This window comes from Rhinolophus sinicus, linkage group LG01 (genome assembly GCF_036562045.2).
Source record: "Rhinolophus sinicus isolate RSC01 linkage group LG01, ASM3656204v1, whole genome shotgun sequence".
In the NCBI taxonomy this organism is placed as follows: domain Eukaryota; kingdom Metazoa; phylum Chordata; class Mammalia; order Chiroptera; family Rhinolophidae; genus Rhinolophus; species Rhinolophus sinicus.
In genome coordinates, this window is record NC_133751.1 from 47,330,095 (window position 1) to 47,343,929 (window position 13,835).

Sequence of the window (13,835 nt, forward strand, 5' to 3'; positions counted from 1 at the left end):
TTCTACATATATTGCTTTTAATTTAATCTTATAAGCATTTTTCAGTGTTGCTACATATTATTCAAAATAATTATTTTGTAACAGTTGAATAAGATTTAATTTAGCATGTATATCAGACTTAATTAACCATTCCCTTTTTAAAAAAGATTTTATTGGGGAAAGGGAACAGGACTTTATTGGGGAACAGTGTGTTTTTTCCCAGGACTCATCAACTCCAAGTCAAGTAGTTGTCCTTTCAATCTTAGTCAAACCAGCAACCTTGTTGTTGAGAGCATGTGCTCTAGCCAACTGAGTAACCATTCCCTTTTTAACTGGATATTTAGTTGTCTTCTGATATTTTATAGTAAAAAAACAAAAACAAAAAAAAACTATTATAACTTTGCACATATATAGTTTATTCCTCATGTTTCCCCTTAGGAAAATACACATTTCCACTCTAAAGCAAATAGTGCTACTTAAAAAATGAGAAACAATTCTCCCTTATTAACTTATCAAAAACATTTCAATTATCATATCCATTGTTGGTAAGCATATGGTGAACCTCACTGGGCATTGCTAGAATCAGCATGAATTGGCACAACCCTTTGGAAGTTAGTTAACATGGATCAATAGTCATAAGAATGCTCGTATTCCCACTGGAAAGACACTTGTGAAATTAAAAGACCTGAAACCTTGGGGGGAATTCTGGAGACAAATGGCAGCTATTTTGAATCTGTTTGTGCAACAAAACGTCTTCAGTTGGAATACATGCTTAACGCCCCCCTCCATTCTACTTACATCAATTATGCTCTTAATCTCTTTTATATAAATCTCTTCAGTCTCAAGCAAGTCGTGTATAATGTGCCTGAATCACAGCAGCAGGTGGGAAGATGAAAGAGAGAGAGACAGAGGGAGGGAGAAAAGCTTTTTAGAATTCTTTTAGGCGTGATGCTCATCAACAGTTCCCCTTAGTGGCTCCACTACTTAGGCTGTAGTCAGTTCATTCTGTTCTGTGGAACACCCAAGACCAAGCCGTACTCTAATCACAGTGACATAAAAAGAAATGGCAAGGTTAGAGGACTCAAAATCCATTTGTAGAGCCGGCGAACGACTTATCCTCTGGTGGGCCATATTGTGGAGGTCAAGAGGGCAGACGTTGGAGTCAAAAATCCCTAGTTTGGATCCTTGGTCAGGAAGGTCTGCCTGACCCCCACGTTGTACACGTAGATGTTTTTCCCCAGCTTTGTGCTGTGTCATTGCTCACATGGATCTTTGACCCACAGGGATGTACTTTGTTGTGCAGAGTTAGAGAAGTGCCAGTCCTCCCCCCTTCTTCTGGCATTCGATGTTTCAGTGTGATTGATTTCGTCAGCCAAACGACAGGAGTTCTGTATGCTCCTCTTGAGGAAGGCAGGTGTGGGGTGCAGTGGGCAGAATTCTAAGATGGACCCCAAGATTCCTGTCCCCTGGTGTACACATAGCCCCTCCCGGTTAGTCAATCAAACACTAATTTAGGTGCAACTGTGAAGGGATCTGGCCATTCTGACTTGTTCCAAATCAGCGGACCTTAAGATGGGTAGATTACCAGGTTGGGCCTGTCCTCGTCACATGCACTCTGTAGATCTGGGTCTAGAATTCAGACAGAGTGAAATCACAAGAAGGATTTAACAATTTAGCACAAGGGAGATTCTCCTTTGCTGGCTTTGGTGGGGGACATGTGGCAAAAAGCACAGGTAACCTTTAGGAGCTAAGTGGCCCCCAGCTGATAGCCAGCAAGGAAACAGTGACTTTAGTCCTACAGTTGCAAGGAACTAAACTCAGGTACAACCACTTGAACTTAGAAGAGGATACCGAGTGCAGCTGACCAACCAACACCTTGAATTTAGCTCTGCGGAACCTGAGCAAAAAGCCAGTCATGCTGTGCCCGGACTCCTGCCCCAGCGAAATTTTGAGCTGAGTCTAAGTTTCCAGTCATTTTTTTAAGCAGCAAAGAAGGACCTAGTAATCCCACTTCAGGGTATTTATGTGAAGAAACCCAAAACGCTACTTCGAGGGGATATGTGCATCCGTATGTTCATTGCAGCATTGTTTACAGTGGCCAAGATGTGGAGGCAGCCTGGATGTCCATCGATGGATGAATGGATAAAGAGGAGGTGGTACATATATACAATGGAATATTGCTCAGCCATGAAAGGGAATGGGTTCTTGCCATCTGCAGTGGCATGCATGGACCTGGAAGGTATTGTGCTGAGTGGAATATGTCAGACAGAAAGAAGGCTGCAATGTGATTTCGCTTATATGAGGAATCTAAAGAACAAAATGAACAAATAAAACAGAAACAACCTCAGATACAGAGAACATTTTGAGGGTTTCTAGATGGAAGGGGCATTATGGAGTGGGTGAAAAAGGGGAAGGGATTAAGAAGTACAAATTGGTTGTTACAAAGCAATCATGGGGATGTAGGATATAGCATAAGGAATATAGTCAATAATATTGTAATAACTATGTATGGTGTTAGATGGGTACTAGATTTATCGGGGTGATAGATGGGTGGGGAGTTGGGGGGCAGGGTGAGAAAGGTGAAGTAAGAAGTACAAATTGGTAGTTACAAAATAGTCATGGGGATGAAAAGTACAGCAGAGGGAATATAGTCAATAATATGGTAATAACTATATACGCGTATAGTGTCAGGTAGGTACTAGACTAGTCAGGTGAATCACTTCTTAAATTATATAAACTACTAACCACTATGCTGTACACCTGAAATTAATATAAAATAATATTGAATGTCAACTGTAATGTCAACTGAAAAATTTTAAAAGGGAGGAAAAAGGTGAAGGGGAATAAGAAGTTCAAATTTCCAGCTATAAAACAAGTAAGTCATGAGCATGTAATGTACAGCAGAGGGAATATAGTCAATAATATTGTGTAGCATGGTACAGTGTCAGATGGTTGCTGGACTTATCATGGTGATCACTTCTTTAGGTATATATATATTGAGTAACTATGTCTATACCTGAAACTAATATAATATTGTATGTTAGCTATATTTTAATACAAATCTTTTTTTAAAAAAGAAAGAAAACCAATAGAAAGAGTAAGGCTAGTCCCCACATCTATCTCCAGACAGACTTCTCTTCTCTTCTCAGGCTTTGTGGCCATACTTTCTTTTTCAGGCTTTCTCTTAGGCCTCCAAGTGAGTCAGTGTTTGTACCGTGGTTCCCTGAAAATAAGACCTAGCCGGACCATCAGCTCTAATGCATCTTTTGAAGCAAAAATTAATATAAGACCCGATCTTATTTTACTATAAGACCAGGTATAATATAATATAATATAATATAATATAATATAATATAATATAATATAATATAATATAATACAAGACTGGGTCTTATATTACTTTTGCTCCAAAAGACGCATTAGAGCTGATTGTCTGGCTAGGTCTTATTTTTAGGGAAACACAGTACAAGTGTTCATGTGTAGAATATATACATTTATGGTTTCCTCTGAACTGTTGGTGGGTGATCTATTAAACAGTAACCTATCCTAGTAATAGCTTTTTCCTTTCATAAAATGGACATGGCAAGGGAGAAATAATCAAGACACGATATAGGAAATTCACACCAATACACAAATAACTATTAGTCTTATGTAAAAAAGATTCTCAATACACTAATCCAACAAAGGCATAGTAAAAAGGAGTGGCAATATTCAACTACTAAAATGACAGAAATTTCAAATCTCAGAGTAAGACTGATAGATGAGGATGTGGAAACACTCTGACAATATTGGCTGAAGTGAAAATTTGTTCAAGATAACTTGGAAATATCTCATCAAAATTGAAAACGTGCTCCTTGACTCAGTAATTTCACTTCTAAGACTGTTTATTATTTGTGTTAGAACAATACCACTTCAACAAAAACCAGATATAAACTGGAAATTTCTTAAATGCTCATCAATAAATTATGGTACATACATAGGATGAAATGCTATGCAGTTTTTAAAAAGAATGAAACCAATTGATTCATGCTGATATGACATAGTTCAGGTATTTTAAGGGAATTAAATAAAAACCAAAAAAAAGATGCAGAAAAGTACGCATAGTATAAAAACAAGTATGTATGCATATATATGTATATGCATATATATGCATATATATATATATACACACACAGCAGTGCCAAAAAAATGTATACAAGTGGACACTTTGGTCAATGTTGCTCAAGCAGTAGTTTGCCATAATCAGAAGTGTCTGGACGCTGATGGTAACAACTTTGAGCACCTCTTGGTTGCAGAAGTCAAACGTGACTTGTATTTATCTTTTGTTATCGGTATATATTGAGTATTACAATTTTAATAGTTTTTTTCCTTTCTTAAAATGTGTATACAGTTTTTGGCACCCTCCGTATATGTAAAACTGTATATGCTTAGAAAATTCATGCAAAGAAACTTAAGACATTGTCAACAGTGATTGCTTTTGGAAAGAGGTACTGAAAGCTAGAATATAGGGAAGGAGAATTTCTATATTTTACTCTACACCCTTTGATTAAAAAAAATAAATAAACATTTATCACTTTTATAAATTAAAAAATGGTTTACATGACACCCTAACATGAACGTTATTGGAGGTGATGACATATAAACCCTGTTTGAGAGTTGTAAATAAGTTCTACAATTTACATATTTTATAGCGCAACAATTATTCTTTCTTAAAATGGCAATTTTTGTATCTATTTACAAAAGCTTGTTGTATGACAAGACTGACAAAGGACAGCCATTGACAGAGGATACAATTTCAAGAAAGATAAACACTACCAAAAAGTTTCTTTAAGATCATACCTAGTGAACAGCGTCACTGAGTAACAGGTTTCTTTGTTTTTTTTTATAATCATCCTGAAAATGATGACAGTTGCTATGTCAGAAGGAAATATAAGCCTTGATACCAATCTATTTCTATCAGTCCTGATACCAAGTAGGACCACAGCAACAGGTAAGCGTTCATAGGAAACCAGAGTAAAGCCAGCCTCCTATGCCCTCATGAAGCATTGGGCTTAAGCAACTTGGCAAGTCTGTTTAAGGATGAATTAATGATTAAATGAAGTCTGAAGGCAGAAAGATGGTGGGCAGAAATGAATTTTATTATCTAACAGTTATGTAAGAACTTAGAGACTCCAGAGTTTTTAAGAATCTGAAACAAGAAAATACTCACAACTTAGAAGAAAAAAAAAATCCCTTGTCAGGTCATGTCCCAGTTTATAGTTTTGGAAAATGGTCTACAGATCTCATCCAACTGCTTCATTTTACTTTTTCAACTGCAATGACTGCGACAGATGAAACTCCAACAATAGGAAGTCCCCTGAACATTGGTCGCCTACATTTCAGTTCAGGTTTTAAAAATAAAATAGCCCTCATATTACTGTTAAGCTGTTCTTTTCCCTTTCCTCTCCTTTGTTTTCCTTTCAAATAACTATAAAATGGGAGAAATATTATGATTCTATCTGAGGAGTGCCTGCTTTATTATTCCAAAATACATGTCTTTGTTCACAGAAAAGACTCTCAAGGATTTAACATCTAATGTCACAAATTACTGGCGGTGCCAAAAAAAGATATACACATGACTTGTGTTCATCTTTTGTTAACGGCATATATTGAGTATTACAATTTTAATACAGTTTTTTCCTTTCTTAAAATGTGTATACATTTTTGTGGCACCCTCTGTGTGTGTAGTGTAGATGAAGAATGGAAAACATTGCGAGTTCTCAAGTAATGTAAAAACATTAAACGCCTAGAGCAATTTGCTCCTATGTCCTGATGGGTATCTGCCCGGAGGTGAGCACTGTAATTAGGACACCAAATGAGTCACCAAGTCAGATCAGCCTGCACTAATGCACCCTGCACTAGTGTACATTCTGGCACTTTGTTTTTCATTTAAAAGTGGATCTCCCTTCACCCCCACCCCAGGTCATTAAGGAAGAAATGGAGGCATAATATGTTTGAAGGGACCGCTGTTTTCTCTGAAGTCATATTTTAAGGTAGTGTCAAAACAGAGCTTTGGTATCCGGTTTCATCCTATATGACACATCATGTTTGTCTCAGATGACACTATAACCGAGGAACAAGAATGGAACCTTTTAAATAATAAATGCAACCTTATTCGGTAAACAAGATCATTAAAATACATACATGTTAGAATTTCCTGGTAAGTTTCTTCTTTGTCCATGCACCCTAATCTGTTCCCCCTTTTAATCCTAGCCCCTCATCCTCCCTAGCCCCTACCCATCCCCAGTTTCCCAGCTCTCAAATAGAAGAATATCCTTTTGGGAACCAGATTGTCAGAAGTATATTTCTGCTCATTCATTGTCAACACAATTTGTTATCAAGAGTTTTTGTTTTCTCCTGGTCTGACAGATCACATCACACACATCAGAAAATATTATTGATTTTCACTTTTTAAAAATTTAGTTTTCATCTAATACCCTCTTTGCCAAGTTGAAAGATCTGTTCTTATCCTTCTCAAATTCTAGAACATCTGATATAATGGGTATCCACCTTCTTCACCCTTTCTCTTTCTTTGGTGTCTCTTTATTATTCAATCCTCATAACTCTGTTTCTTCTCTGTTTCTTCCTTGCTTCATCTTCCTCCTCCTGTCTAATGTTCCTGCTCCCCTAAGGTCAGCTCAGGTTTCCAGGCTTTCTTCCCTCCTCTTCACTCATGCTATTGACTCTCCCCCATCTTTATTTTCTTCCCAGACCTTCGGCCACACTCAAATCCACATTGCCAATCCACGTCTTTATCTGGATGCCTTCCAGACACCTCAGTCACCTCAGGCTGAAGCAGAACTCATTAGACAGAAATAGCATGTACATCAGTGGGACTGCCATTTTCCTGGGGTCCCTAAAACACAGTTGTCATTTCAGACCCCTTCCTGTCATTATCACTTATATTCAATCTGTCACCAAGCCTCATCATTTCACTGCTCAACATGCCTCTTGGAGTCAGTTTACTCTCCATTTCTGGTGCTACCAATAGAGAGCAAAATCTCCATTTTTAAGTACTTTGGTGCACTCCGAGCATCCCACCCTTGCTTCTGAAAATCCACTGCCATCAATCTGTTTTGCAGACCACCAGTCTTCCTAAAGCTCCATCGTCATCGTGCCATAATTCTCCATCTTCAAAAACTTAACATAGCTTTCAATTGCCCACAACTGCTAATGTTCCTTCCAGGAATTCAAGACTCTCCATTCATGTGATAAGAATCTACTTAGGGAGCTTGCTTTAAAAGTAAATCTAGACCTACAGATTCAGAATGAGGAATGGTGGGTGGGAGCTACAGGTGGAATCTGTAATTTTCACAAGTACACAGACGAGTCTAAAATAGATGTTCTGCTTCAACTAAGTAACACTGATTTGACCCACTCCCTTTAGCCACCTTCCTCACTTTCGTTACTCCAGTGTTATTATTTTACACCTGCTTTCAAATTCCAATCATCCTTGAAAACCCAGTTTCAATAAGCTCCTCCAAGAAAACTCTAACAGCTTCAGATGAAATTAGTACCACAGTCTTGTCCGTGCTTCCCAGGCAAAAATAATTAGATTTTAGCACTTATTGGTTCCTTACTATAAACCAGGCATCATTATATTATAGGCACTTGGGCTAGAGCAATGTACCATAATCCCGGAACTTAGTCAGTTCACCGTCTAATGGCACAGACAAGAAAGTCTGTGACTCCAGTGCAGTGTGATAAGGTAGTGAGGGGAGTCAGGTGCAGAGGAGGGGCCATAAGTAGGCCAAGCATGGAGGAAGACACTATCTATTTTGAGTTGAGTGAAGTTTAAGATGAGTTTTAAAAAGAAAGGAAGCCAGGGGATAAAAAGGAGGAAGTGTGTCCCGAGGCCGAGGGAAACAGTGTGGAGGAGGGAGCAGAAGCCAGAGACGTAAGCTCCTATCAGTACTTGTAAGTTCTTTGGTGGGGCGGGGCCAACAGTCTATAGGTTCATAAAATGTTAGAAGCAGCTATAACTTCAATTCCATCCAATTTATCCTTATTGGACAGAGGAAAAGACAGGACCCGAGCCATAAAGCGACTTGACCAAGGTCAATGGCTTTGGCTAAGCCAATGTTCTTCCCACTACATTACATTGTGTCTCCTGGCCCATGTTTGAGGAGCATCTGAAGTCTTGTTTGCTGACTATTAAATAAAACACAAATTAAAGGAAACTAGCATGGCATTATAGAAATACACATTTTCAGGAAAGTAGGTTTCCACGTCTACTTCTAGTTTGAAAATACAAGGTAACCTTGAGCAAGTCATTTTCTTTCTCAGGGTCTGTTTCTTTATGTGTCAAGAGGCTGAATTAGATAATCTTGAGTATCCCCCTGGCTCTCATAGATCATTCTTTAAATATGTTATCATTTCTTTTCTTTTCTTTTCTTTTTTTTTAAAGGGGAGTCAGGCTGGACAGGGAGGCTTCTATTGTTAAAACTGCCCCTTTTGAATTTTTTTTTAAGATTTTTTTTTATTTTTATTATTGGGCAAGGGGAACAGGACTTTATTGGGGAAAAGTGTGTACTTCCAGGACTTTTTTCCAAGTCAAGACCACATCAATCTTAGTTGTGGAGGGTGCCATTCAGCTTCAAGTGGTGGTCCTTTCAGTCTTAGTTGTGGGGGGTGCAGCTCAGCTCTAGGTCCAGTTGCCATTGCTAGATGCAGGGGGCACAGCCCACCATCCCTTGTGGGAGTTGAACTGGCAACCCTGTGGTTGAGAGGACGCTCTCCAACCAACTGAGCCATCGGGGAGCTCAGCGGCAGCTCAGCTCAAGGTGCTGTGTTCAATTTTAGTTGCAGGGAGCGCTGCCCACCATCCCTTGCGGGACTCGAGGAATTGAAGGCAACCTTGTGGTTGAGAGCCCACTGGCCCATGTGGGAATCGAACCAGCAGCCTTCGGAGTTAGGAGCATGGAGCTCTAACCGCCTGAGTCACTGGGCAGGCCCCCTATCATTTATAATAAAATGTATGATGTGGTCTTTGGTCTAATTGCACCTCGCTTTTCACTTTTACAAGAAACGAAACACAGGTCGAAAGACTTTCTGTTCATTTACAACTCAGTTAACTAGTTAATGTGTAACTGAAGTGTGCAGTAGGTTAGCATCAGGAGAAGGGGAATCAATGTGACCGAGAGGTCTTGGAGAAGGTGAAATCTGAACTGTCCTCTGTAGGAGGTGAGGACCTGGCCAGGAAGACAGGAGGGTGTTTCAGAAAGGACACCTGAGCACGGTGTAGGAGTCCAGGCTCCACAGGGGCCTTGAGGGAAGCAGGCTGCTGGGGCAGAGTCTGGATGGGGAGCGTGAGAGGCAGGGGGCGCCTGGATGGAGGACATGGCTGTCACACCAGCTACAGTGTGGACTTGATGCAGGAGCTCAGGGCAAGGCGTAGGAGATTGATTTGGCCAGCAGGGCAGATATCGCTCCAGGAGCCTGTTTCATTAAGTGCAGAATAGGTCTTGAGGGCTCAGACTTAGGAAAACACGTTCTTAGTTTTACATCCTTCTTCGGTTTCAATTAGGTGTTCTGTAATTATACAATAAATTCTCAGCACTGTGAACTATTACAACGTGAAACACTATAGACACACACAATGATCATGTTCAAGCCAATGGTATTTTAAAGCATTTGTAAAAGGCCTGAAGAATCTTAACAGTTCCCTGATTCCTGGGAGGCTAACAGGTGAGTGTTTTCCTCAATTGCTGTTCCCTCTTTTCCACTGTTGTATCTCAGTTTCTATATTTTGTCTTATGTTAATTGGATTTGATCTCATTACTCTGATGTGTTTAGGGTAAATTACCTCAAATTCTTTTTGGGAGAGGCTGGGGCCTAAATAAATGATTACTGAAGTTTATCTCGATGGACGCCCACTCTTCAATACCACATAATAAATAACGACAGAGTAATTTCATGCATACTGCACTTTTTAAAAGAGGGGTTGATTATAAACACAATCCCATGAATCCTATTTCAAGTTAACAATGCTGCATTTGTGTAGCATATCAGGCATTATAAATTTTTTTAAAAAATTGTGGTGAAATACAGATGACATAAAACGTAACCATTTAAATGATGTTTCAGCGCACGGTTCAGTGGTATTAAATACACCCACAATGTTGTATCACCATCACCAGAACTTCTCCATCACCCCAAACTGAAGCTCTGTGCTCATTAATCACTAACTCCTCATTCCTCCCTCTCCCCATCCCCTCATAACCTCTATTCTACTTGCTGTCTCTCTGAATTTGCCTGTTCTAGCTACCTCATGTAAGTGGAATCATACAATATTCGTCCTTTTGTGTCTGACTTATTTCACTTAGCATAATGTTTTCAAGATTCATCCATATTGTAGCATGTATCAAAATTCATTCCTGTTTAAGGCTGAGTATCTTTCACTGTCTGTATACACCACATCTGTTTAACCATTTGTCTGTTGACAGAAACTTGGGTTTGTTCCACCTTTGGGCTACCCACTGAAATAGCGCCCAGTATTCTGACTCTGCAGCATCGCTCCCTAAACGACAGGGCCTGCACAGGAAGGACACAGGGAGTAAGCAGGTTGGAGCAAAAGGGCTGCTGGCTCAGCCCATATGAGTTTATGACTGGGATTCAAGGAATCAGGTTCAAATCTCGGAGCCACGACGCACAGGCGCACCTGCAATCCAAACATAACGAGACACAGTGGGAGAGATCGCTGGTGCCCCAAGGAGATTCCTGGGACACTGCTGGTAGGAAAAGCATTGTTACTCAGTTAATGGGAAAGGTAGTCCTGGTACTCACTCCAATAGGAGTGTCCAGCAGCTTGATCATCTTCCGTAAAGACAAGATATTGGGAAACAGTGACTAAGCTTCCACTTCATGCAAATGAAAAGAAGTCTATTGTACAAAGGAAATTGCTAAAAAAGTGTGTGCTTAAAAAGGTCAAAGATCAAAAAACATTGAGAAGAGACACACTGCTTTCTCTGCCTTGTGCACCTTTATTGCAGACCTAGTTGCATCTTTATCTCTCCTGCGGATACCCTCCTATTCTATCAATTCCTCTCCCCCCAAGAGGTTTGTTTGTTTGTTCATTTATTGTGGTAGAAACATATGGCTCAGAAATATGCTCTCTCTTTCTAGGATTACTTAACTCTGTATCTGCAGGTTCAAATAGGTGTTTAATACAGGTTTAGGACCTGAGATCATCAGACCAACCATACTGACTCAAAAAATATGTATTGTTTCAGATCAAATGATTTACCAACGATTTTAGAATTGGTTTTTTAGAAGGGCTGTTATACCAAAAATCTCAATATAGCAAAACTGTTTCTAACCCTTAACTAACGGTCTGCTTATTTTAAATAATACTCAATATGAAACCCAGGCAAGCATATAACTACCTTATGAATTGGTTTAAGTGGGATTTGAACCACATATGCTCCATAAAGCGGGCGATGAGCACCTAGGAATTATTAACTATAGAAAAGGAAATAGAGAATGACAGTTGTCCTTAAAATATCAGCACAACCAAACTGAAGAGCACAATTCCTAACACAAATGACTGCGTCTGCGCTAGGCCTGTAATCCCCACAGTGATTTTCTGAATGTCTCCATGCGCTGACCTTTTCTTGTTTTCCGTGGTACCACCCAAATCATTTCAGGTCATGGGACCCAAACCATTTTGTTCAGTTTAGATAGCTGTGGCAAGGCTGGTACCAATTGTCTTTTAAAATAGAAGTATTAATTGGACAGCATTCACTATCATCCCTACATAAATGTCAGTCAGTCCCTCAAGTTGGATAAATCTTCCTGAGTAGGAGAGAAGGGGGTGCAGTTAGAGGCGGCCCCTTGGAACTTGCACAGAACCCCGAATGGCCCTGGGATGTGCAGTGGTGGGAGGGGAGAGGAAATGCTGCGAGACCCAGTGTCAGGGAGTGGTATCGGGCCACTGTCACGGGGGCTGTCTGAGCATTTGCAACATGGAGGGAAACTGTGCCTGCCTCACTCCTGCCCCCAGCTCTCTCCCCTCCCCTCCTTCCCTGAGAGAGGCCCACCCTCTCCACAGCACAGCTCTACTGGGCCAAGGAGAGGCCCAGCAACCAGAGCCTGCCTCTCCAAGGCTGTCCCTGTTCTGTGGGCCCTGCTGAGGGTTCCATGGACACGTAGAGATGCCCTTATGTGTTGATGTGGAAGGAAATGGTCAGTGTAGGAGGCCCCAGCCCCTTGCAGATGAGACGAGAAAGGAAGAAAATGGGTTCTGAGAATGGCCTGCAGCGAGTGCCTCCGTACGGTCAGTTCCCTTCATCTTCCACATCTGGGTGTGCCTACTATGGCTTCTTCCAACTGCCACGGTCCTGGAATTGAAGGAGGATGCCAAACGTGCCAAACCACAGGAGCAGAAGCAAGGGCTGTTCGAGACGGGTGAGAGTGGCTCCAGTGTCAGCTTTGGGGCCTGTTGGCATCACAGGAGAAGTACACTGGGGCCATTGTACTGTGACAAGGCTTCTTGGAACGAAAGTTTGAACATTCGGTGACTGTGGGAAGCATTCAGCAAAAATTGAATTCAACCAGCAGTAATACATACCCACTCTGTGCAGAGCTTGTGTGTGGGGGTTTCTTCAGGGACACTGGAGACGAGCAGGATGTGGGCTCCACCCTCAAAAGGTCTGAGGGGAACACAGATCCACAGACAGCTTACACAGTGACAGAATGCCACCAACTGTTATGGACACGTACAACCCTGGGCTGGGTCCCCTGGTGAGAAGAGGAGGATTCTGGCCCTTGGGATATTCAAGTGCCATCCGGTCACCGTTCCACAACGTGTTTAGATATTTCATTTTAGACATGTTAAGCTTCAGACTGAAGTGACACATTTAAATGAAGACATTCAAGAGTGGAGCTCAGAATCTAGACTAGCAGTATAAATCAGGATTAAAGGCAATGAGTGAGACCACTGAGGAGCAAGTGTGGGGAGGAAAGAACACCCAGAGGGATGTGGGTGGGTGGGAGGGGAAGGCGGGCAGTAAAGGAGGAGGAGGCATCAAGGAGATGCTGCCTTATTTTATCAGGCGATGCTGGATTAACAGAAACGCGTTTCCAGAGCCGTGAAGCACAGCAGGTCCTCCTATAGCAATGACGATGGGATGCAGCAGGAAGACCGCAGTGAGACAGCGGAGCTTTCTGTTATCCGTGGAGGGCGTGAGGGTAACAGCCGTCCACACAGCCCACAAGGATGGCCTGATGCCATGCTCAGCACTTCAAACACGTTATTGTGATTGCGCTTAGTCCTCACTGCACCCTTCCTGGCAGAAGGTACCGTGGGGTGTAGAGAAGTTGGGTCACTTGTCCAGACCCGGTGGTCAGCAGGCAGCTAGGTCAGGATTCCACCTCATCCCTCTCACAGCCCAGCCTTACACCACACCAGTTTTAGAGCACACAGGCTGTGCTGTGTCTGCATTCATAGGGCAGGGCCTGTATAGGGTCTATGAGGAAATGTCCTAGCTCACCGAATTCAGAAAGAGCCCATTAACTGGACAAGTGAAGCCTGGCACCATGGCGAAATGCTTCAGTTGCTAGATAGTAAGCCGGTCAGGTATCAAACCCGTTTTCTCCTCTCATAATTTCAGTAACACTTGCCTCTTTCTTGGGTGTCTTTTGCTCCAAGCACCTCCTAGCTTCTCTTGTACTCAGGTTTCAAATCTTCTTTCCCCACAACTAATGATGCATGCCCCTCTGCAGTCCTCCCTGGTCCTGTCTCGTTCATTTGCTTCACACTCTGCTCTTTCTCTGCCTCATCTTATCCTTTCTAACAAGCAAATCTTACAAGCAAATTG

At 41.4% G+C, this 13,835-nt stretch overlaps 1 protein-coding gene across 13 annotated transcripts in view; it reads right to left on the reverse strand.

Moving 5' to 3' along the window:
* MCF2L2 (MCF.2 cell line derived transforming sequence-like 2) overlaps window positions 1–13,835 on the reverse strand; it is a 209,650-nt gene that overhangs the window by 48,770 nt on the left and 147,045 nt on the right. For all 13 annotated transcript variants that reach the window (XR_012494951.1, XR_012494952.1, XR_012494953.1 and 10 more), the window contains one exon: window positions 778–844. Coding sequence is in view for 10 of the 13 variants with exons in the window: in XM_074328532.1 (XP_074184633.1) it covers window positions 778–844 (67 nt within the window). In the remaining 3 variants the exon portion in view is untranslated. The remainder of the gene's footprint in view (window positions 1–777; window positions 845–13,835) is intronic.